The following is a 24668-nucleotide window of genomic DNA, read 5'->3' on the forward strand; positions in this document are numbered from 1 at the left end:
ACCCCTTCGTGAACACGAAGGTCAACGGTTTGTGGTCTGTGAACGCGGTGAACGGCCTGCCTTCTAAGAAGTACCTGAAATGCCGGATTGCCAGATACAGTGCCAACAGCTCCCGGTCGAAAGCACTGTACTTGAGTTCGGGTGGTCGTAGGTGCTTGCTGAAGAATGCCAGGGGTTGCCAGTGCCCCTCGATGAGCTGCTCCAGCACCCCACCAACTGCTGTGTCGGATGCGTCCACCGTGAGGGCGGTCGGAATGTCCATTCTGGGCTGCACCAGCATCGCGGCATCTGCCAAGGCTTCCTTGGCTTTAATGAAAGCGGTCGCGGCCTCCTCGTCCCAAGTAATGTTCTTGCCTTTACCCGACATCAGGGTGTACAAAGGACGCATGATACAGGCTGCTGAGGGGAGGAAACGGTGGTAGAAGTTCACCATACCAACGAACTCCTGCAGGCCTTTGACTGTGTTGGGCCGGGCAAAGTGGCGGATCGCGTCTACCTTGGTGGGCAGAGGTGTTGCCCTGTCTTTGGTAATCCTGTGGCCCAGGAAGTCGATGGTATTGAGACCGAACTGACATTTGGCCGGGTTGATCATGAGGCCGAAATCACTCAGTCGGGAGTAGAGCTGGCAGAGGTGGGACAGATGCTCCTGACGACAACTGCTGGCTATAAGGATGTCGTCCAAATAGATGAATGCAAAGTCCAGGTCGCATCCCACTGCGTCCATTAGCTGCTGGAACGTCTGTGCGGCATTCGGAGGAACTCGAACAGGCCGAACGGGGTGACGAGTGCTGTTTTGGGGATGTCTTCAGGGTGCACCGGGATTTGATGGTATCCCCGGACGAGGTCTACTTTAGAAAAGATTCTTGCCCTGTGCAGGTTTGCTGCAAAGTCCTGTATGTGCAGCATGGGGTAGCGGTCTGGAGTGGTAGCCTCGTTCAGTCTGTGGTCGTCGCCGCATGGTCTCCAACCCCCGGCTGCTTTGGACACCATGTGCAGGGGGGAGGCCCATGGGCTGTTGGACCTCCGTACGATCCCCAATTCCTCCATCCTCTTGAACTCTTCCTTCGCCAGGCGGAGCTTTTCCAGAGGGAGTCTTCATGCGCAGGCATGGAGGGGTGGTCCCTGGGTCGGAATGTGGTGCTGTACCCCGTGTCTGGGCATGGCTGCTGTGAACTGCGGTGCCAGAATCGATGGAAAGTCCGCCAGGATTCTGGTGAATTCATTGTCTGACAGCGTGATGGAGTCCAGGTTTGGGGCCGGCAACTTGGCTTCACCCAGGGAGAACATCTGGAAAGTCTCAGCATGTACCAGTCTTTTCCCTTGCAAGTCGACCAGCAGGCTGTGAGCTCGCAAGAAGTCCGCCCACAGGAGTGGTTGGGCCACGGCGGCCAGTGTGAAGTCCCACGTGAACCGGCTGGTGCCGAACTGCAGCTGCACTGTGCGGGTGCCGTAGGTCCGTTTCGTGCTGCCGTTTGTGGCCCTCAGGGTGGGTCCTGGCTTCCTGTTGCGGGTGTTGTACCCCGTCAGGGGCAAGACGCTGATCTCTGCTCCGATGTTAACCAAGAAGCGGCGTCCTGACTGTCCCAGACGTACAAGAGGCTGTCCTGGTGGCCAGCCGCCATAGTCATTAGCGGCAGCTGGCCCTGGCCCTTGCAGGGCAGGTGACAACGGCGGGCTTTTGTGCCCCACCGCTGGTGGCAGAAACACCACTGTTCACTGGCCTCCTCACTCCTGCCTCTATGTTGTGTGCGCCCCCCCTGCCGGGCCTGGTCTGGTCTGCTGTTGGGCGCGTGGCCTGGTAATCTGACCAACGGACGCCACGCTCTCCCTCTTGGCTTTCCACAGCACGTCTGCCCGGGCCGCCACCTTCCGGGGGTTGCTGAAATCTGCGTCGGCCAGCAGCAGATGTATGTCCTCGGGCAGTTGCTCTAGGAACGCTTGCTCGAACATGAGGCAGGGCTTGTGTCCGTCAGCCAGGGACAGCATCTCATTCCTCAATGCTGACGGCAGCATCTCGTCTGCTGAATCTGGAACTGGGCTTCTGCTTGGCTAAACCACACGCGTGGTCGCAGCGTCCAGAAAGTTGGCAGTTTTAGCGAAACTGCGTGAACAGATGAAGAGTCGGTCATCTTTGGTCCAATCCCGTTTGGACCGTCGGGGTCACCAATGTAGCGGTGTGCTACACACAGTGCTGAAGTAACGACACGCAGTCGGTAAGTCGTTTGGAGACTATTCAAACTTCGTAACGCTGGCATTTAATCCCTAGCGCCCGCCCTCTCCGGGCGGAAATGACGTCAGAGGTGCATTACCAAAGTCTCCCCCCGCGCGCTGGCTATTTGTGAGCCGGTTCGCCTGTGCAGAAAGTGGGTCACCACATTACTGCGCTAACTTTCCTCAGGTTCAATACTGTACACTACCTTGCCAACTCGCCCGATTTGTTAATGTAGAAATTTGGAGGATCACCTGAATAAATACCCCCTCACTCTGTAAGGTTAACAGTATGGTAGATTTTCAACAGACCAAACCAAAATGAAGAGGAAAGAACATTCAAGACAAATCAGGAAAATGATAATAAAGCAGCAGAAATCTGGGGAGGACTACCTACCTTGGAGCTCTGTGTGGCCCATTGTGAAAAATGGGAAAAACTAGAGCCGCAATGCCTAGGAAGGCCTCCCCCTAAACTTAGTCACCAGAGAATAATTGAGTTTGTAAGAGAGGCTAATGGGATGCCAGCAGTCACTCTGAAAGAGCTGCAGATGTCCGTGGCTGCAACTAGAGATGAAGTTCATGGCTCCATAATCTTTAAGGCCTTGCACCAAAAGGATATTTATGGAAGAAGGGCATATCCTTCCTGTAAAGACTTTACAAAGCGTCGCTTAGAAGATACTGTAAAGATGTGGAAGAAAGTCTTGATCAGATGAAACTAAAGTGGACTTTTATAGCCTCAACAGTAAGCGGTACATGTGGTGTAAATCGAATACTGTGTATCAGCCTAGTAACACCATCCCTACTGTAAAGTATGTGGAGGTAGCTTCGTGCTATGGGGATGCTTTTCAGCAACAGAGTTGGAAATCTGGTCAGGATTGATGGGAAGATGAACGCTGCTAAATATATAGAGATCCTGAATAAATACCTGCAAGCCTCTGCCAGAAAGCTTAAACTGGAGAGGAAGTTCATCTTTCAGCAGATTAATGACCCAAAGCACACTGCCAGAGCAACCATGGAGTGGCCCAGTCAAGGTCCTGACCTTAACCAATCGAACATCCCTGACAAGACCTCAAGATTACTGTCCACTGCTGCTTGAGCAATTTTGCAAGGAGAGATGGGCAAATCTAGTGAAGCTAATAGACACTTATCCAAAAAGACAACTGGCTGTAAGAAGTGGTTTGACTAAGTACTGGGCAAATGAGGATGAATACTTTTGAACTTCCGACATTTCAGATTTTGAATTTTTAATTTGTCATGCTTTACAATTTTCCCAGTTTTTTGGGGCACTACTGTGGAAAAGAGGAACATGTGATTCGCAAATAAAAATTCTCAGTTAAATTGATCAAGATCCCTTGTCACATAAATGAGTATTACAACCAAAGGAATGGGGGTTGAATACTTTTACAAGGCACTGTACATGCAATATTCTTAAAAGTTATATGTAGTTTTCAAAAGGAACTTGTAACTACTGATTAGACCTGTAATTTTGGATGAACTGGTCTATGGGGTGTTGGTGGTAAACTTTTAACAAGAGAATATACTTAGATTGTGCCTGAGGTATTAAACATTTCAGGTTATTTGGACTTTATAGACCAAACTTTGCATCTTGGTTTAAAACAAAATCATATATGCCCAATTTTTGTGTAACACTAAGCAACACAGACAAAATGCTGGAGAAGCTCAGCAGGTCAGGCAGCATCTATGGAAATGAATAAACAGTCAACGTTTTGGGCTGAGACCCTTCATCGGGAACGAGAAGGAAGTGTGAAGAAAAAGGGGGGGAGAGGAAGGGGAAGGAGACTAGCTAGAAGGTGATAGGTGAACCTGGGTGGGGGTGGGGGGAGAAGGGGAAGGAGGACAAGCTCGAGGGCATAGCAGAATGGGGAGGAGGAGACTCGGGCAAATGATAGGCAGGTGAGAAGAGGTAAAAGGCCAGAGACTGGGGAATAGAAGAGGGGGAGGGGAAGGGAAAAGGCTTTTTACTGGAAGGCAAAATTGATGATAATGCCATCAAGTTGGAGACTACCCTGACGGAATATAAGGTGTTGCTCGTCCACCCTGAGGGTGGCTTCATCTTGGTAGTAAACATTTCTGAACTATTTGTTTAATATCGATGATATCAATGCCAGTGAGTAGATTGTTGCTCTGCTTTGCCTTCTCACTATAGTGCAGCTGTTTCTGCTGAATACTGTCTGCATTGAACAGAACTGAAAATCAGATTCATGTGATTGATTTATTTAAAGGTTAGACTTGGCCAGAATATTTTTGGATTTCACTAAATTACATGCACGGGGTGATGCTGTTGGTCATTCTCAGCTCTAGAATGGAGTACAAGGCGGCAACAACAATGGACAGCTCACTGGCAGATGAATTTGAATACCAATTATACATTACATCTTCATGGTTTTAAAAACTAAAATGTACAGTCCATGAAAAATGCAAACAAAAGTTTGGAAAGGATGTGCTGTTATTGGAGAGGGTTCAAAGGAGGTTCATGAAAACGATTCTGGGATTGAAAAGCTTGTCATTTGAGGAATGTTTGATGTCTTTGGGCTTATTCTCACTGGAACTCAGAAGAATAACGGGTGATCTCATTGAATGTTGAAAGGCCTTGATAGACTGGATGTGGAGGAGATGTTTTCTTTGGAGGGGGAGTCTAAGACCAGGGGACACAGCCTCAGAATAGAGGGTTGTCCTTTTAGAATAGAGATGAGGAAGAATTTCTTTAGCTGGAGCGTGGTGAATCTGTGGAATTCATTGCCACAGGTGACTGTGGAGGCTAAGTCATTGAGTATATTTAAGGGAGAGGTTGATAGATTCTTGATTAGTCAGGGCATGAAGGGACACGGGGAGAAGGCTGAAGACTGGGGCTGAGAGGGAAAATGGATCAGCCATGATGGGCTATATGGTCTAATTCTGCTCTTCTATCTTATGGTCAAAAAAATGTATAGACTGGTCAGGATATTTGCACAGGACATAGAAAGAAAACCAAGTTCTCAACATTTATTACTAGTAACATGGAGCCAGAAACCCTGCTGAAGTTGTGCTAAATTTACATCAAGCGTGAAATAGATGGCACTTGAAATGCTATGTGTAGCATTGGCCACTAGGATACAGAGACTTTTGAGGAAAGAGAAGAGCAGGTATTCATAAGGATGGTTGCCTATCAGTGTGCCTATTTTATAATAGCCATCCACATATGCCTTTTCAAAATTATTTGGAATTATAATGTTTCTCTTTAAGATCAGAGAATATTTCCACTGTGGGATAGAGCAAGCCAGAGCCTCGGGATAAAATATTCACTTGGAAGCCATGTGGGGAGTTCTTTATCTAAGGAGTGGTGGGAATTATGAATTTGCTATCACAAAGACAGGTTGAGATTAAATAGACACATCTAAAGGGAAACAGGAAAAGGGAGTAGAGAATTGTAAGTGATGAAAGTAATGTGGAAAATATTGTAGGAAGTTCGACTAGAATATAAATGTCAGCAATGTCTACAGCTGAATTGCCTTTTTCTGTGCCATACACTCCACATAGCACAAGAAACTCACAAATAGACTTGCACCTGGCCTCTTTGGCAGCATGTCAGAGGTTGTGCTGTCCCAGTGAAAGTTCTTTCAGTAGGACAAATGATGGATGGGCTGGTGAGGGAAGAAATGGGCAATGTAAAATAATTCTGTAATGCAGCAGAGACCCCAATTGTAATTTAATCGGGATCACCTTTTCATCGCCCTTTGTGGAGGGATAAGCTATTTACTTACTTCTGGTTATGCTACTGTCATTTAGGGCAGCAGTGAAGGTCCTCCATCTCTGGGGATGCTCAGCGCTTCCTTCGTTGTACCAGTAGCTTCCTCTCTCTGTTCACCACTGTCAGTCATGTAGGTCTTGGGTGGAGACTCAGATGTGGAAGGATTCTTCATCACTGTTTCTGTAACCAATTTATTTTACCAGTCAGGGTTGTTAGCCCTGAGCTGAACCCCCAAAACTGGATGGCCAATGCTCCACTCTTAGTTTGACCTGTTTGACATGGGTGACCCCACCAAGAACCAAAGTATGAAGCCATGACTCCAGCCAACATAGCCCTCCAGGTCATTGAAGCACACAAGCCTCCAGATCACAACAATTTGATCCACTTGGAGGATAAAATGCTTACTGAAGGTTTATTTCCCACTCACTTTTCAAGGAAAATGCTGGAGGAACACAACAGGCCTGGCAGCATCTATGGGAAAGAGTAAACAGTCGAGGTTTTGGGCTGAGATCCTTCTTTAGGACTGGAAAAAAGAGATAAGTCTGTGGAAGGAGGGGAGGAAGAACTACAAGGTAGTAGGCGATAGGTGAAACCGAGAGGGGAAAGTGTGAAGTAAAGAGCTGAGGTCGATTGGAGAAAGATAAAGGACTGGAGAAGGGGGAATCCGATAGAGGACAGAAGGCCATGGAAGAAAGGGAAGGGGTAAGGAGCACCAGAGGGAGGTGATGGGTAGGTAAGGAGATAAGGTGAGAGAGGGAAATGGGAATGGGGAAGTAGAGCAGGAGGGCAATTCACAAAATTCTGGAGGAACTCAGCAGGCCACAGAAAATGCAGGCCAGGTAGTGTCTAGAAAAGAATAAACAGTCGACCTTTTAGGGCAAGACCCTTCATCATCCATCGTTTGGAGCTACATGCCCCACATTTCTTTTCCAATATTCTCGATCAAAAATTGTGCTTCCCTAGGGACAGTTTCATAAATTGAAACCAAAAAATGCAGTGGGTTAGATGCTTGTTCTTCATCTACGGGTGTTAGCTTTACATCCTGCCTGGAATAATGAGGTCCCTGCAATCGGACATTGAGGCTTGCATTCCAGGTGAAATGAGATGTCAGCCTCTGAGTGGGGGGTATATTGACCTCTGTGTAAAACTACCAACTTGCAGATTGTCACCAAACTTTAGTCTTGCACATTTTCAAAATGGTAAAATATTACCCACTTCAATAGACTGCCTTGTTCTGAGATTGGGTTGGAACACAGTAGCAGACATGATGTGACTGAAAACACAAAATGCTGGCAGAACTCAGCAGGCCAGACAGCATCTATGGGAGGAGGTAGCGACGACGTTTCGGGCCGAAACCCTTCATCAGGAATGAAGATGCTGGTATGGTTAACAGAGATTGCACTGGGCAAAGAGAATACTGGGGAATGGAAAAAATATTTTTTTACTCTTTTGAATATAAAATTTGCATAAAACATTTCCTTTTTGAAAATAAATTAGCATAAAGTATTTTTTTAATATCAATTTCATATAAAAACTAGATGTGTGCTGAAGAAGGTATACATCTTAGTAAGTATCTCTGCTTCTGAGTAGTCTCAGAAAAAAGACTTGATTACAAGGCAGAGATGGGGAGGAATCTGTTGTCTGAAACTCAAGGCAGTCTTTGGAATCAGAAAATGATAAGCGATGAGTCACTGTGTATTTTTAGCTGAGATTGCGAGAGAGTTTTGAACTGCTGGAGAATTGGCGGTTATGAGGGTGAGAGGAAAGTATTGAAACCGAAGATCAGATTAACCATGATATTGTGTGTAATACTAATTCAAGAGATTATATGGCCTCTTTGCTGCAGCTTATCGTAATTTTTATACCTTGCACTGTACTGCTGCAAGACAGCAGATTTCACAAGATATGTCAGTGATGTTATATTGTGTGAGGCGTTGGATAGGCCGGAGTGGGAGTGGTCACCTGCCTGCAGAAAGGATAGCAGTGGGATTGAAGAAGTGCAGAGATTATTTACAGGAACGTTGTCTGGACTTGAGGATGGTTGAATAGGCTTCAGTAGTTCAATAGGTATATTTAATGTCAGAGAAATTTATGCAATATACATCCTGAAATTCTTCTTTGCAAACATCCACGAAAACAGAGGAGTACCCCAAAGAATGAATTATAGTTAAATGTTAGAACCCCAAAGCTCCCCCCCAGCTCCCTCCTCCCATGCATAAGCAACAACAAAGCAACGATCCCGCCCTCCACCAGCAAAAAAAAGCATCAGCATTCCCCTACCAAACACTCCAGTGTGCAGCAAAGCATCAATAGGTTAGGACTTTATTCCCTGGAACGTAGGCGAATGAGGAGAGATTTGATGGAGGGGTATAGATAGGGTAAATGCAAGCAGGCTTTTTCAATTCATGTTGGATGAGGCTAGAACTGAGCCATATGTTAAGCGTGAAAGGTGAAATATTTAAGGGGAGCCAGAGGGAGAACTTCCTTGCTCAGAATGGTGCAAGTATGGAAGAAGCTGCCAGCGCAAGTGGTGGATGTGGGTTCAGTTGCAATGTTTAAGAAAAGCGTGACTAACTACATGGATTGACAAGGCATGGAGGTCTATGGTCCATGGTCTGATCATTGAAACTAGGCAGTATAACAGTCTGCCACAGACTAGATGGACTGAAGGGTATGTTTCTGTCCTGTGATTCTCTATAACTCAATAATAAACCTAACTCTGATGCTTTATGTTCCTGAGCACGATTCAGAAGAGGTTTGATTCACGTTTAATGAGATAGTTTGTACAGTGCTTTTTCCTTGACATTTTCAGATTGTGTCCTCAGCCTCCACAGACCTGCAGGATTACACGTATTACTTTGTTCCAGCACCCTGGCTTTCCGTCAAGCTGCTGCGGCTCCTGCAGTGCTATCCTCCACCTGGTAAGGCTCTTGCATTACCTAATGACTGTCCTGCACCGTTGTGATCGGAAACATCTGTCTTCACCAAATTACCTGCAGTGTCGCCAGTGAATCAGTTCATACACAGATATAATAGTGAAACAGAAGATGATCGTGCAATGACGGAACGGTTTGCCGCTCCTGTGCGTCGCTGCAATGGGATATTTAATGGACGTACCACCAACGGAATAAAGAAGTATTAATAAAACAAATTGCAGTATTAACAGTATGATCCTGAAATTGTCAACCAAAGATAAATGTTACACAAATGCAAGTTTCTAAAAATATAGATAAGGATACATCAGTGGTTAAATCACCAGACTATTTATCTGAAGGCTATAATCTCATCACAGTCCATTTCAGGCAAAGCCCTCCCCCACCATTGAGCACATCTACGTGGAGCACTGCACAAGACAGCAGCACCCATCATCATGGACTCCCACCACCCAGACCATGCTCTCTTCTCACTGCTGCCATCAGGCAGGGAGGTACAGGAGCCTCAGGCCCCGCACCACCAAGTTCAGGAACAGTTATTAACCCTCCACCATCAGGCTCCTAAACCAATGTGGATAACATCACTCACCTCAACACTGAACTGATTCCACAACCTATGGACTTTCAAGGACTCGACAATTCGTATTCTCAATATTATTTATTTATTATTTGGGGGGGGGGTTGTATTTGCAGAATTTTGCACAGTGGTCATTTGTCTATGTGTGTAATTTTTCATCGATTCTATTGCATTTTTATCTAAGTACCTTGATAATAAGTTTTCTTTGAACTCTGTGCAATCTAGAACCACAGGTTCAAATCACATCCTATAATCCTCAAAATTAAAAGTAGGTTAATTATTTGGAATTAATATATTTAAAATACTGGTGGTAATGATGACCCACAAAGCTGCTAAAATATTAAAGGATCAAACCCATTGGATTCATAAATATTCTTCAGGAGAGGAAATCTGGCTTACCAAAGTGGTTGTTGAAGTGGCTTAGAACGCACTCTGTTCAAGAGCCATTAGGAATGAGCGTTAATTGCTGATGTACAGATCCTGAAATAGGTTTAAAGGGACATAGAACAGCGCAGTACAGGCCCTTTGGCCCACAGTGTTGTGCCGACCCTTTAACTGACTCCAAGACTGATCCAACCCTTCTCTCCCCACGTAGCCCTCCATTTTTCTTTCATCCATGTGCCCATCGAATTGTCCTTGATGCATCTGCCACCAGCCCTGGCAGCTTGTTCCATGCACCTACTGTCTGTGTAATTTTTTTTTTAAATCCCTTTTGACATCTCCCCTACATTAAAGTAATATACACAAATGCTGGCGGAACCCAGCAGGCCTGGCAGTGTCTATGGAAAAGAGTATACAGTCAGTGTTTCGGGCCAAGACCTTTCATCAGGACTCAAGGAGGGTCTTGGCCCAAAATGTTGGCTGTTTACTCTTTTCCATAGATGCTGCCTGGACTACTGAGTTCCTCCAGCATTACGTGTTTATTACATAAAGTCATGCCCCACTTGGTCTAGCAATTTCTACTCTGAGGGGGAGAAATGGTCTCTGGCTACCAGCTCTGTCACTACCCATACATCTCCATCAAGATGTTAGGTCTGATATTTAGTGGCTAGTGAACCAAGTAGCACAAACCTAGGTCAGATTGTTTGCTCCTTGCTGTATCAAGACTTGTTAAATTGATCAGTCGGTGTGATTTGATTGGTTTGCTACACTCCTATTTCATTCTCTTGCAGAGGACACTGCTGTGAAAGGCCGCCTGATCGAATGTATGGAGACTATTCTGAACAAAGCTCAAGAGCCACCTAAATCCAAGAAGGTACAACACTCCAATGCTAAGAATGCAATTCTTTTTGAAGCAATCAGCCTTATTATACATTATGACAGGTATGTGATATGCTGCTTATAAATGATTTATTGTGATAGAATTGGTGTAGCTTGGTCATTGATTGCCAGATAGTTTTGATTTCTTTTTTTTTCCATGCTCATTGTCCACTAATGCACGTACATTGGCTCAACTGGAATGTGGCCAATTGAGTGAAAGCGAATGACATCCTGAACTGTAACCTGGAGGTGAGCATGGAACGAAAGGTTGGATCTCATCTCCCAGATGGATTTATACCAATCTGATAGGTTCTTGATTAGTAATGGCATCAAAGGTTACGGAGAGAAGACAGGAGAATAGAGTTGCTAGTGATAATAAATCAGCCATGAAGGAATGGTGCAGCAGACTCAATGGGCTGAATGGCCTTATGCTGCCCCTATGTCTTATGGTCTGCAAATGGAAAACCAAAATGTGGGATAATGGTAGGGCAGCACAGTACCATGGTGGAGAGCTCAAGTGACCCAGGTTCAATTCCCTCTGCTGCCTGTAAGGAGCTTGTACGTTCTCCCCATGACTACATGGGTTTCCTGTGGGTGTTCCGGTTTCCTCCCACAATCCAAAGACATACCGGTTGGTAAGTCATTGTAAATTGTCCCGTGATAAGCCTGGAGTTAATAGGGGTGTCGCAGGGCAGTGTGGCTCCAAAGGCCAGAGGAGTCTACTCCACACTGCATCTCAATAAGTAAATAAAACAATGTGTGCACTGCAACTTGTACTAATGAGACTACTGATTTCAGCTGTGTGAAAATGGAGCACTGAGGGAAAAGAATGAGAAACTGATAGAGAAATTGATACACTCAAAAAGCTGGAGGAACTCAGCAAGTCAGGCAACATCTATGGAGGGGAAGAAAAGCAATGTTTCGGCCCAAAACATTGACTGTTTATTCCCCTTCATAGATGTTGCCTGTCTTGTTGAGTTCCTCCAGCATTTTGTGTTTATTGCTCAACACTTCCAGCTTCTGCACATGCTTTTTTCTGAAATAGATATGGAATTATTTTGTGGATCCTGTGATCAGCTAAAAGGCCAAGGTACCTTCTTTATTTTCACTGCTGTGTTTATGCAATCTGCTGACTGCTTCTGTTAGAAGGAGGAAATAGTGGCTTGTTTTGAGAATTTAATCATTTAATAGCTTTTTAAAATTTCCTGGCAGCGAACCTAACCTGTTGGTACGTGCGTGTAACCAGCTTGGCCAATTCCTGCAACACCGCGAGACTAACCTCCGGTACCTAGCCCTGGAAAGCATGTGTCTGCTGGCAGGATCTGAATTCTCCCACGAGGCTGTCAAAACCCACATTGAAACGGTCATCAACGCACTGAAGGTAAGCTGCATTTTTTGTTTTGAAGGAACCAAAGTTTTTTTTAAACTTTAAGATTGTTTAGTCATTTCCTGTACACAAGTATAAGGAGAACGAAACGTAACTATGGATCCGTTGTGGCACGAGAAAGAGATAAAAGATGAAGAAACACAATAATAAAACATAGGCAATAAATATAAGTACATAAGATAGCTTATAGGTTGTATATCTATAAAGTGATGCTAGGCACAGGAGTGTCTGTACATAAGGTGTGTTACGTACCCCGTAAATGGGTCACTTACCAGCAAAGATAGAGAGGTCAGTTGAAGTCTGATGGTACTATTTTTAACAGTATTTATTGATAGAAATACACAAAAAATAATATCAATGCAAACACACAGATAATATACGTCGTCAATACTAAATCTAAAAGCGCGGGTATAATAATAATAATCAATAAGAAATAGCTCTATCATTGTCTAGGGGATAATGTATTGTCCGATGGAAATATAAAAGTCACTTTAGTTCAGTCAAGCTGTAGGCTGCAGCCTTTGGTTGGAGAGAGACGGGTTAAAACTTGCCCATTCCTTTTATGATGTCAATCCTTCGAGAGTCGTTGGGAGTTGATTTCCCCGTTGTTAGCTAAAAACCGTTCTTCCGTGGTAAAGGCCACCGATTCCGGGCAAATGGAAGCGGACGCACGTGGCCTTCCACCGGCTTTCGCTATTACGGGATCGCTAGCGTTTCTTCTGGTGCGTCTGAGGGGCTGTTCCCCCAGACCTTCTTTTTATCCTGACTCACAGGGTCGCAGATGTCGATCAGGTTGGGATGATGCAATCCCTCCACCAACCTCCCCCTCGGTTCATTGCCTGGGGGGGGGGGGGGGGGGGGGGCTTCGATGCATCGTCCAGGATGCAATACACAAGTCCGTCTCCAAGAGACAATAGCCGGTATCAATGGGTCCGCCTTTCGGAGGCCAGGACACATTCCAACCCTTTTGTGGATTCTGCATGTCTTTCTCTCATTTCCTGTGTCCCCTGAACTGACTTAATAGTGATCTTGCGATTCTCACAAAGGAGGGGGCTACCCCGCACCCTTTGGCCCCTCAGAGCCGTGGCACATTTGTAACAGGTGACTGACAGGAAGTTATAAAGTAGTGGTGGAGTTAGTGGATGGATATGTTGATCAGTCTTGCTGCTTGGGGAAAGTAACTGTTTTTGAGTCTGGCGATCCTGGCATGGATGCTATGCGGACTGTTGTCCCACTCCCACCAGGGAAGAGGCCATGAGCAGGGTGTGTGGGATCCTTCATGATGTTTCTGGCCTTTTTCCGGCACCTTTCTGTAGATATGTTCTTGATGGTTAGGCTGGTGCAGGTAATGCTTTTGGCAGATTTCACCATCCATTGTAGAGCCTTCCCGTCTGCTGCAGTGCACTTTCCATACCGAGCAGTGATGCAGCTAGGTAGGATACTCTCTCGTGTGTTTCTGTAGAATGACATGAGTGCATGAGTGTGTGTGTGTGTGTGTATATATATATGTATGTATACACACACATGCTCTCTCGCTCGCTCTCTCTCTCTCGCTCTCTTTCTCTCTCTCTCGTGTCTACTCAGAAAGTGGAAGTGTTGGCGTGCTTTCTTAACTCTGTAGGATGTGTTCTGGGACCATGAGAAGCCGTGTGATATGTGCACTCCCAGGTGTCTGAAACTGCTTCCAGTTTCCGCTGCTGTGTCACAGACGTAAGGAAGAGTATGAGTGGTACAAGTTCTCCTGGAGTCGGTAACCATCTCCTTAGTCTTATTGACAATAAGGAAGAGTCTAGTTGGCTGGCACAGGCCTCGAGCTTTTCCACTTCCTCTCTGTAGGCTGCCTTATCGTTGTTGGTGATGAGCCCCGCCACTGTCTTGTCATTGGTGAACTTGACAATGTGATTCCTCCCTCTCCGTGCTGGCTAGCATTTTTCAACCTCAAAAACGACTGGCGCTGATTTTTCACTGTTGCCCAAGACCCTACTGGAGTCATTATCCCAAGGCTGCTAATGGTCATTAGCACAGACCATTAAGGAATGGACGCATGGGATGGTCATTCTGTGCCAAATGACCATCAAATTGGATTTATAGGCTTAAGGCATGTATTCAAATACAGTGGTGCTAGAAAGTGTGTAAACCCTATAGAATTTTCTCTATTTCTGTGTTATTTATTTAATTGGGTTCTCTTCATCTAGCTTTAGGACTTGCATGAAGATCTGATCACATTTTAAGTAATTTTTATGCAGAAATAGAGAAAATTAGAGAAATAGAGAAAATAGAGAAAATTCTACAGGGTTAACAAACTTTCTAGCACCACTGTAAAACCTTTTGAAGTTCCCGTTAGGTGTTTCACAATGCTTTGCTGCCATTGGCATGCTTTATGAAGTACAGTTGCTATTCTGTCAAAGTAAATGTGGCAATAAATTAGTACTTTGCTGGTTCCCACAAATAGCAATGTGATGAATGCCAAATATCTTTGCATTAATAACTTTGCAGCCCTTGTTTAAAATTGTCAAGTTCCAGGTCAAATTTATTGTCTTTGGACTGTGCATATATACAACCAAACGAAACGGTGTTCCTCTAGACCACGGTGCAACCACAAAACACATAACTGGCTGCATCGCCTTCTGGTATGGGGGGAGGGGCGGTGTGGTGCTACTGCACAGGATCAAAAGAAGCTGCAGAAAGTTGTGAGCATTAGTCAGCTCCAGCTTGGGCACTCACCTCCATAGTATCCAGAACAGCTTCAAGGAGCAATACCTCAAAAAGACGGCATCTATCGTTAAGGACTCTCATCATCAGGAAGGAGGTACAGAAGCCTGAAGGCATACACTTGATGACTCAGGAACATCTTCTTCCCCTTTGCCGTCCAATTTCTGAATGGACATTGAACCCATGAACACCACCTCACTACTTTTTTTATTTTTGCACTACTTGTGCTAATTTAATAGATAAATTAGTACATAAAGCAAAATATTACATAAGTTAATAAAATACACTTCAAAATGCATGTAATTGTGAGCACAGGTAAACAGCTTGCTGTCCTAGTGACACAGCCTGAGGGAAGAAGCTGGCAGTCGCAGTCCTAATCCTGATAGTCCTGTACCTCGTCCTTGACGGTACTGGTTGAAAGAGACTGGGTTTGGGTGGTAGGAATCCGCTACGATGCTTCGGGCCGTTTGTCTGCAATGTTCCTGGTAAATGTCACAAGTAGTGGAGAGAGAGACCCCAGTGATCTGCTCCGCAGTTGCTACTATCCTCTGGGTCCTGTGGTCCTTGCAGCTTTGTACCACACAGTGATGCAGCCAGACAGGCCACTCCCGGTGATGCTCCTGTAGAAAGTTGTTAGAATATGGGCTTATGCTTCACTTACTGGAAGAGCAGACAGGATCCCTGTTTAATATCCCATCTGAACGATGGCACTTATGACAGTGAACACTCAGCACTGGAATGCAAGCCTGGGTGTTTGTCATTCTGTGTCTGGATAGTGACGTAACCCCCAAAACTTGGATTCATACAAGGTTGTGACTGTCTGATCCTGTGTAGTTGGAGGATGGAATTGACTGTGACGTCACAAAGAAAGGTTGGCCCTGGCATCACCTTCTAATTTCCATTCTCAATTCATTTTTAGGGTATGTGAATAAGCTGTCTGGTCAAAGATGAAAGAGATTGGCTTTATTTGTCACATGTATATCAAAACGTACAGTTTCAGAAATGCGTCATTTGTGCCAAATGAAATCAGCAGGAATAGCGCATGGCAGCCTGCAAGCAATGCCAAGTTTCCTGTGCCAATTTAATATGTCACAACTCGCTAATCCTAATTGCACATCTTTGGAATGTGGAAGAAAGCCCACACAGTCACAGGGAAAACATATAAGCTCCTTACAGACAGTGACAAGCATAGAGCCCTGATCTCACAGCAGGTGTTGTGAAGCATTTTGCTAACCGCGAGGCTACTGTGTTACCCTACTGAAGTAATATTGCACTTGGCTGTGGTGTCTCACGTGGCTCTAAGTTCATAAAAGTGAAGCATTGTGATTTTAGGCAAGGTATTGACAATCTGCCTGAAAAAGGACAGGTGCGATCTCTCTTCCCTTAGTACCAATGATCATGTGCAGAGGTTTGAATAAATTCTCTCCAAGTACAAATTCAATATATTTACTGCCCATCGTGCTGCTGGCATTTAAGGCAGCACGATGCGGTGTTCATCATGTCAGTAGCTTCCTTTTGGTTTTCACTTCTAGCAGTCACGCAAATCCCCTGCAGAAACTTTGCAATACCATTAAATTCAGATGTAGAATGATTCTTCATTGCTGTTTCCATAACAATCTTGTTTTACCAGTCAGGTTTGTTAGCCCTGAACTGAAACCCTGAACCTGGAGGATCAGTGGACTACTCTAGTCTGGCCTCCGGCTTTTGATAGGGTCATCCATGCCAAACAGGTCAAAGGGTGAAGGTCAAAGCCCAGACTCCAACCAATATAGCTGTTTGGGTCTTTGAGGCACACAAGCCTCCAAACCACAACAAGGATGTGGTCCTCTTGGAGGACAGGTTCAGTAGATGCCACAATAATTTTCTATCTTTGCACTTTCTAGATGCAATAATTCTATTCAATGATATTACAGAGAACCAAGCACCATAGAGGTATATTGCAATGCAATTGCTTGTTCATTAAGTTTTTGTTTATTATATTGAATAGACTGAGCGGGATGTGAGTGTGCGCCAGCGAGCTGCGGACCTTCTGTATGCCATGTGCGACCGAACAAACGCACCACAGATTGTGGCTGAAATGTTAAGCTACCTGGAGACAGCTGACTATTCCATTCGAGAAGAAATTGTGAGTTTTGCTGTCTTGTCTCTTTCAAAAGTCATCTACGTCAATAACTAGCACGTAGAAGCTCTCTTCTGTCCTGTCCCCTCATTGGTGTAATGGGAGTAGGGAAGGTGAACTGTTTCTTTTGGATTAACTTTGTGCGTTAATATACTTCTGTGAAACTCTTTTCATTGAATAAGACCATAAGATATAGGAGCAGAATTAGGCCATTTGGCCTATCACCATTTCATCATGGCTGATTCATTTTCCCTCTCAAGCCCAATCTCCTGCCTTCCCCCCATATCCCTTCATGCCCTGACCAATCAAGAACCTATCAACCTCTGCCTTAAATATACGTAATGACTTGGCCTCCACAGCCGCATGTGGTAACAAATTCCACAGTTTCACCACTCTCTGGCTAAAGAAATTCCTCCTCATCTGTCCTAAAAAGACGCTCCTCTACACTGAGGCTGTGCCTTTTGGTCCTAGACTCTCCCACCATCCTCTGCAAGTTGTGGTTAGAATGAATACTGTTTAGCTTTGCAAAGAGGGATTGTTCTTCCCCCTACTTTACCTCACCAAATTCTTCACATAAATGGCCTTTTACTCCTTTGCATCCTTCATGTGTGCTGACTTTGGGACCTTATTGAGGGGTATTTTCTGACTTGACCTCCACTATTTTCCCTGTCCTGCAGCTGTTTGGAGATTTGAAAGAGTGGGTTTCCACTTTTTTTTTAAACTTTCTGTTGCATTGCTTGTATAGGCTGCAGAAGTTTCCTATAATTGGACGATAAGAAGTGCTAGGAGCAAGGTTAAGCCATTATGGCCGATTTATTATCAGTCTCAACCCCTGCCTTCTACCTGTAACCTTCGATGTTCTTACTATTCAAGAACATATCAACCTTCACTTTAAATACACCCAACGACTTAGCTTCCACAGTTGTCTGTGGCAATGAATTCCACAGATTCATCACCCTCTACCTTAAGAAATTCCTCCTCATCTCTGTTCCAAATAGACATCTAGTATTCTAAGGCTGTGCCCTCTGGTCCTAGACTCTCCCACTACAGAAAACATCCTTGCCACATCCACACTATTTAGGCCTCTCAGTATTCAGTAGGTTTCAGTGAGATCTCTCAACCCCTCATTCTTCTAAACACAGGCCCAGAGTCATCAAATGCTACTCGTATGTTAACCCTTTCATTCCTGTGATCATTCTCATGAAGCACCTCTGGACCCTCTCCAATGCCAGCACATTCCTTCTGAGATAGGGGCCCAAAACTGCTCACAGGACTGCAAGTGCAATCTTACAAATCCTTATAAAGACTCAGCATTACATCCTTGCTTTGGTATTCCATTTCTCTCAAAATGAATGCTAACGTGCATTTGCCTTCCTCAACACCTACTCAACTGCCAGGTTCACCTTTAGGGAATCCTGCATGATACTCTTAAGTCCCTTTACACTGCACCTCTGATTTCTGAATTTGCTCCCCATTTAGAAAATGGTCAACGTCTTTATTCCTTCTACCAAAGTGTATGACCACGCACTTCCCTACATAGTATTCCATCTGCAGCTTATTTCCCCACTCTCCTCCAGTTATTTATTTGCTTGTTTGTTGATATACTGTGTGGAGTAGGCCCTTCTGGCCCATCAAGCTGCACTGCTGAGCAATCCCTGATTTAATGCCAGTCTCAGGACAATTTACAATGGTTAATTAACCTATCAACCAGTACGTTTTTGGGCTGTGGTAGGAAACTAGAGCACCCGGAGGAAACACACACGCAGTCGTGGGGAGACGGCAACGGTGGGAATTGAACCCAGGTTGCCTGTATTGTAAAGTGTTGTGCTAACTAATTCCGTGCCACATCTTTCGATGTCCTTCTGCATGCTCCACTTGGAGTCATAATTCTAGAAAAGTACAGTGCAGAAACAGGCCCTTTGGCCCATCTGGTCTGTACCGAACCAATTTAACTGCCTACTCCCATCAACCTGCACTGGAACCATAGCCCTCCTCCATACCCCTACCATCCATGTACCTACCTAGCCTACTCTTAAATGTTGAAATCGAGCTCGCGTGTGCCACTTGTGCTGGCAGCTCATTCCAGACTCTCACAACCCTCTGAGTGAAGAAGTTTCCCCTCGTGTTTCCCTTAAACTTTTCAACATTATCTTTATGTCATGCACAAACTTGATCACAAAGCCAAGTTATCAGTTAAACATGTTTACCTAATAAAGATTTACCTGAGAAAGAGCCAACTAGCTGGTATAAGGGAAGGAGGCAAGAAAGCACCTGGGCAAAATGAAGGATTGGTATTGGGACTGGACAGTGCTGGCAAGTGGTGGCAGTGCATCTGGTGCAACCACATTGCTAGAACAATGCAGTCTCTGCATTGAATAGCAGAGGCACTGAACTATTGACTTGCTTGGTCTTGGAATGAACCACAGTGATGATGGCCGTGCTTCGTGTGCTCGGAGTTTGAGAAAATGACCACTTGCTCTGTTTGTATCAGGTGTTGAAGGTGGCAATCCTAGCGGAAAAGTACGCCGTGGATTACACGTGGTACGTCGACACCATCCTGAACCTCATCCGCATTGCAGGGGACTATGTCAGCGAGGAGGTGTGGTACCGGGTTATTCAGATTGTTATTAACCGTGACGACGTCCAAGGCTATGCCGCAAAGACTGTGTTTGAGGTAAGTGTCTGTCCTGAAAGTCTGAAAGAAATCAACAACTCTTTCAATTGTTAATAACACCAAAATAAACCATTTGTCACATCATACATGTCATATTTATGAATTTGGACCATCTCTTCCTCCTCATTCCTTGTCCTTCGCTTTTAAGTTTTGGCACTTTGGCTGTCCATCTAGATGTATGAGAAGGGCTTCTGCCTTCACACTCTCTCAGTCACTGTATTCCAGATGCAGGTGGGAAAATAGTCCTCAACTCTCATCTATTAGGTTCAACTAACTACTTTAAATCTGTCTCTAATTATTGATCTCACCATGAAGGGAAATCTAACTAGGCCCCTCCTAATTTTAATTATAATTAACTTTTAAAAGCAAACAGCTGCAGCCTAGTCAGTCACACTTGACTAAAATGATCTGGTTCTACATAGGAAGTGTCCACTCCTACTCAGGAAGTGTCTTTTATGGTGCATGTGATATGCGTTTTGTGTGTGCACCGTGGTCCGGAGGAACTTTGTTTTTGATTATATATGTGTACAGTCAGATGACAAACTTCAACTTCTGAAGTCTGCACTCTGTCTAAATGTTATAACATCCTTCTACAGGACAATATGTAAAGTGGCTTGAAAAGTGTTATGTTAATGAATTAGTTAACGTTTTCCCTTTTTGCTGCATAAATAATTTTTAATATTAAAACTTTTTCACAATTATTTGATTGCTTGTGTTATGGTACATATAGTACTGAATATAGAGGTTTGGGATGGTAGTGAGTATTGGTAGCTCTGGTTGAGGCATTTGATGTTGTGGTATAGGCTGAGCTTGCAGACGTTTCATCACCAGTCAAAGTGACAGCCTCAGTGCCAATCAGGACTGAGGTATGTGAACAAAGGTCCTATTATAAACACAAGCACTCCCAGAGACAAACATCATCAACTGCGTAGTTGAAGGGCCCATTCCACACTCTATCTCTAAGTAAATAATTAAAAATACGTTTACTAAGAATCGCATAATCCTTCATGGCAGACTGGTCAGAAAATCTAAAACCCCATGGCATCCAAGGAATTGTGGCGTTGGATGGATAAATCTGGGAGTACCCACATTTGGGAAGAGCAGCTATGGAAATTTGGGAGTGCCTACATTTGGGAAGGATACCCACAGAAATCTGAGGGCATCCATTTTGGGGAGGGCATCATGCAAACTCCACAGTGACAGCACTGGTATCTCAGAATTGAACCCAGACTGCAGAAGTTGAGGCATTAGCTCTGCAATTGCACCATTGTGCTGTCCCAAATTTTGTAAAAGTGGAAAGGAGTGTTTTGGAAACTGCCTCCTCCTATTCTCTCTACATTAATCTACTTTGCATTTTGTTCTTAAGGCACTCCAGGCCCCAGCCTGTCATGAGAACATGGTGAAAGTCGGTGGATATATTTTAGGAGAATTTGGAAATCTGATTGCTGGTGATCCACGATCCAGGTGAGCAAACCAGGTAAAGCAGATGGCCAGAGTAACACACACAAAGTGCCAGAGGAGCTCAGCAGGTCAGGCAGCATCTATGGAGAGGAATAAATGTCAGTATTTCAAGCCAAGACCGTCCATTATATCCTGATAATAGATGTCAACAGTTTATTCCACTCCAGGATGCTGCCTCACCTGCTGAGTTCTTCCAGCATTTTGCAAGTGTGTTGCTCTGGATTTCCAGCATCTGCAGAATCTCTTGTGTTTAAAAGAGTTGGCCAGTCACTTGTATTAAGATGAGCATATCCTACTGAGAGTGTGGTTATTAGCACAGTTTTGAAGTTAGCCAGGGCTTGTTTCTCTGCAGCACTGTGACTTAGCATAAAGTAATCATTAGAGTGTTGTGAATGTCCTGTCAAAAGCTGATTGTTTCCTTCACTGAGTTCTGTGACCCAAGCTCTGTATCTGCGCCAGAAACCTTGCTCATTACTGGTGAGTTGTATGTCTTATTCTACACAAAATGTGACAGATTTGAAAGAATAATATCCCCTTACTTCATCCCCGGCTCTAAGAGCACCTGTACCATCTCATGCCTTCCTTTCGGACTATGTACAAATTGAGTTGTAATTTTACCCTTTCTGTAATACCATGGTATCCACTACGTTTTAAACTAGATGTGTTTATTGAAAAAGACAGATTTCCTTTTAGCATCTTGAGTTGGATTTGCACAAAAGGTATAATCTCTCCCACACGCGATGGTGTAGCGGTTAGCGCGATGCTATTGCAGCTCGGGGCCTCAAGAGTTTAGATTTCAATTCTGACATCTCTGACAAGTCAGTACATCCTCCCTGTGGAGTTTCCTTTGGATCCTCTGGTTTCCTCCCACATTCCAAAGAAGTACCGTAGGTTCATTGGTCAGTGTAAATTGTCCCTTGATTGGGCTAGGATTAAATTGGGGGATTGCTAGGCAGTGCAGTTCAAAGGGCTGGAAAGGCCTGTTCCATGCTGTATCTCAATAAAAAAAATAATAAAATACCACCATATTTTGTGTAAAGAACATCTCTGACATCCCCTTGTACTTTCCTCAAACCATCTTAAAATGATGCCCCCTTTTATTAGCCATATCTGCTCTTGGAAAATGTATCTGGCTATCCATGTGATCAATACATCTTAATTATCTCATACACCTCTATCAAGTCCACCTCTCATCCTCCTCCACTCCTTAGTGAAAAGCCCCAGCTCGTTCAACTTATCCTCATGAGACACGCTCTCTAATCCAGGCAGCATCCTGGTAAATCTTCTCTGCACCCTCTCTAAAGCTTCCACATCCTTCCTATAATGGGGCGACCAGAACTGAACACAATATTCCAAGTGTGGTCTAACCAGCGTTTTGTAAAGCTGCAACATTACTTCATGGCTCTTGAATTTTGTACCCTTCCCACTCCTGGCTAATGAAGCCTCCAGGTTCTGTAGTGCTCCCAATAGAATGGAAGGCAGCATCTAAAGGAGGGAGAGAAAATGGGTGCTCTAGATCAGTTGCTTCCAGAAAAATGTTAGAATACATCGGTTAAGGATAAAAGTTAACAAAAAATACCATGGTCTTTGATAGTTGACATGGCTTTCTGAAATGAAAATAATGATTTGTAAATCTGAGCCACAGCTGTTGTACATGTCTTGGGGGTGTTAATACTACCCTTCAAGTTATCTTAAGTACTCTTACTTCTCTCGAGTTTCTGTCGTGAGTTTTTGTTTTTATTTCGGACTTGCAGCATCTGCGGTGTTTTGCTTCCAAATCCAAGTCATGATCTGCGTCCCATAACTAGATTGTCCACTCTGGTTGCCAATTTGACAGTCAATAATTTTGCATCTCGTTCTCCTTATTGTGAACAAGGGTACATGCTGCAGTATTTCTCTAGTGATGGTGACTCATCTATAGTTTGTTTCCCCACATCATTGTTTTTGTTTTTATGTGGGAAGCCTATTGCCACAACATCACAGAACATTTGATTTTTTTCCTATTGCCAGAGATAGCCACACAAGGAGTATAATGGCTGACGTGCAAGTTGTTTAGATTTTTCCCTATTTCAGATTACATTGGCTAACTAACTTGCTGCCCATTATGCCGGTGGCATTTAGCACAGAAGTAAAGATTCTCCATCTCTGGTTCGGGGCTTCTACAGGTGTACCATGGAGAGCATTCTAACTGGCTGCATCGCCATCTGGTATGGAGGGGAGGGCTGGGCTATTTCACAGGATCAAAATAAGCTGCAGAGAGTTGTAAACTTGGTCAGCTCCATCATGGGCATAATGGGCATGTCTATAGTATCCTGGTCATCTTCAAGAAGCGATGCCTCAAAAAGGCGGTGTCCATCATAAAGGACCCCCATCACCCAGGACATGCCCTCTTCTCATTTCTACAGGCACACACTCAACGATTCAGGAACAGCTTCTTCCCCTCTGACATTGAACCCATGAACACTACCTCACTACTTTTTTATTTCTATTTTGCACTACTTTTTAATTTAACTATTTAATATAAATTTACTGTAATTATATTAAATATAATATATATAAGATAATTCAGTTTTTCTCTTGTGTATTGCAACATACTGCTGTCACAGAGACGACAGATTTCACGAGTGTGCCCGTGATATTAAACCTGATTCTGATTTCTTCATTGTGCCGGTAGCTTCCTCTTGGTTTTTACTGCTGTCAGTCATGCATGTCCTGGGTGGAGACTCAGGAATTCTGTCACATTCCAATGTAGAAGTTGTTCATTGTTGTTTCCGTAACAATTTGTTTTGCCTGTCAGAGTTGTTGGCCCTGAGCTGAACTCCTGAACTCGGAGGACCGGTGGACCACTCTTAGTCTGGCCTCTCCCCTTTGACCTATTTGGCATGGGTGACCCTACCAAGAGCCAAAGCATAAAGCCCTGACTCCAGCCAACATAGCTCTCTGGGTCATTGAGACACACAAGCCTCCAAACCCAATGACAAGGTTGTGGTCCTCTTGGAGGAGTGGCTAATTAAAGATTGTGATAATATTGTGTTGCTTTACACAGCACCTAGAGAGAAATTGGTGGTGTTTTGTCCTCACCCAGTTCACCTATGAAACAGAAAGAGATCGTAGGTGAACTTGGCTGTGGAGGCCAAATCACTGGGTATATTTAAAGCGGAGGTTGAGAGGTTCTTGGTTAGTCAGGGTGTCAAATGTTACAGGGAGAAGGCAGGAGAATGGGGCTGAGATGGGTAATAAATCAGTCATGATAGAATGTGGAGCACACTTGATGGGCCAAATGGCCTCATTGCTGCCATGTCTTATGGTCTGATGAACAGAAAGTTCTGGTCCAGTGTTATTATGTTGATGCTGTACTGCCAGTTCCCGTTGTCCTGAGTGCCAAGCGGAACCCTTCTTTGATCGTGAACGATTTAATTTTGTGAAATTTGTTGTTTTTTGGCAACAGTACAATGCAATTCATAATAAAAACTGAATTACAGTAAATATATATTAAAAAGTGAAGTTAAATAAGTACTGCAAAAAGTTGGGGGGGGGGGGGGGGAGGTTAGTGGTGAGGCAGTGTTCACAGATTCAATGTCCATTCAGA

The 24668-nt window shown here is 44.4% G+C and overlaps 1 protein-coding gene across 4 annotated transcripts in view; it reads left to right on the forward strand.

Moving 5' to 3' along the window:
• ap2a1 (adaptor related protein complex 2 subunit alpha 1) overlaps positions 1 to 24668 on the forward strand; it is a 104006-nt gene that overhangs the window by 39105 nt on the left and 40233 nt on the right. For all 4 annotated transcript variants that reach the window (XM_073034072.1, XM_073034073.1, XM_073034074.1 and 1 more), the window contains exons 7-12: positions 8769 to 8877; positions 10639 to 10789; positions 11939 to 12107; positions 16813 to 16950; positions 19436 to 19618; positions 20985 to 21082. In XM_073034072.1, the coding sequence (XP_072890173.1) occupies positions 8769 to 8877; positions 10639 to 10789; positions 11939 to 12107; positions 16813 to 16950; positions 19436 to 19618; positions 20985 to 21082 (848 nt within the window). The remainder of the gene's footprint in view (positions 1 to 8768; positions 8878 to 10638; positions 10790 to 11938; positions 12108 to 16812; positions 16951 to 19435; positions 19619 to 20984; positions 21083 to 24668) is intronic.

The sequence above is a fragment of the Hemitrygon akajei genome, chromosome 31 (genome assembly GCF_048418815.1).
Source record: "Hemitrygon akajei chromosome 31, sHemAka1.3, whole genome shotgun sequence".
Classification (NCBI taxonomy): Eukaryota; Metazoa; Chordata; class Chondrichthyes; order Myliobatiformes; family Dasyatidae; genus Hemitrygon; species Hemitrygon akajei.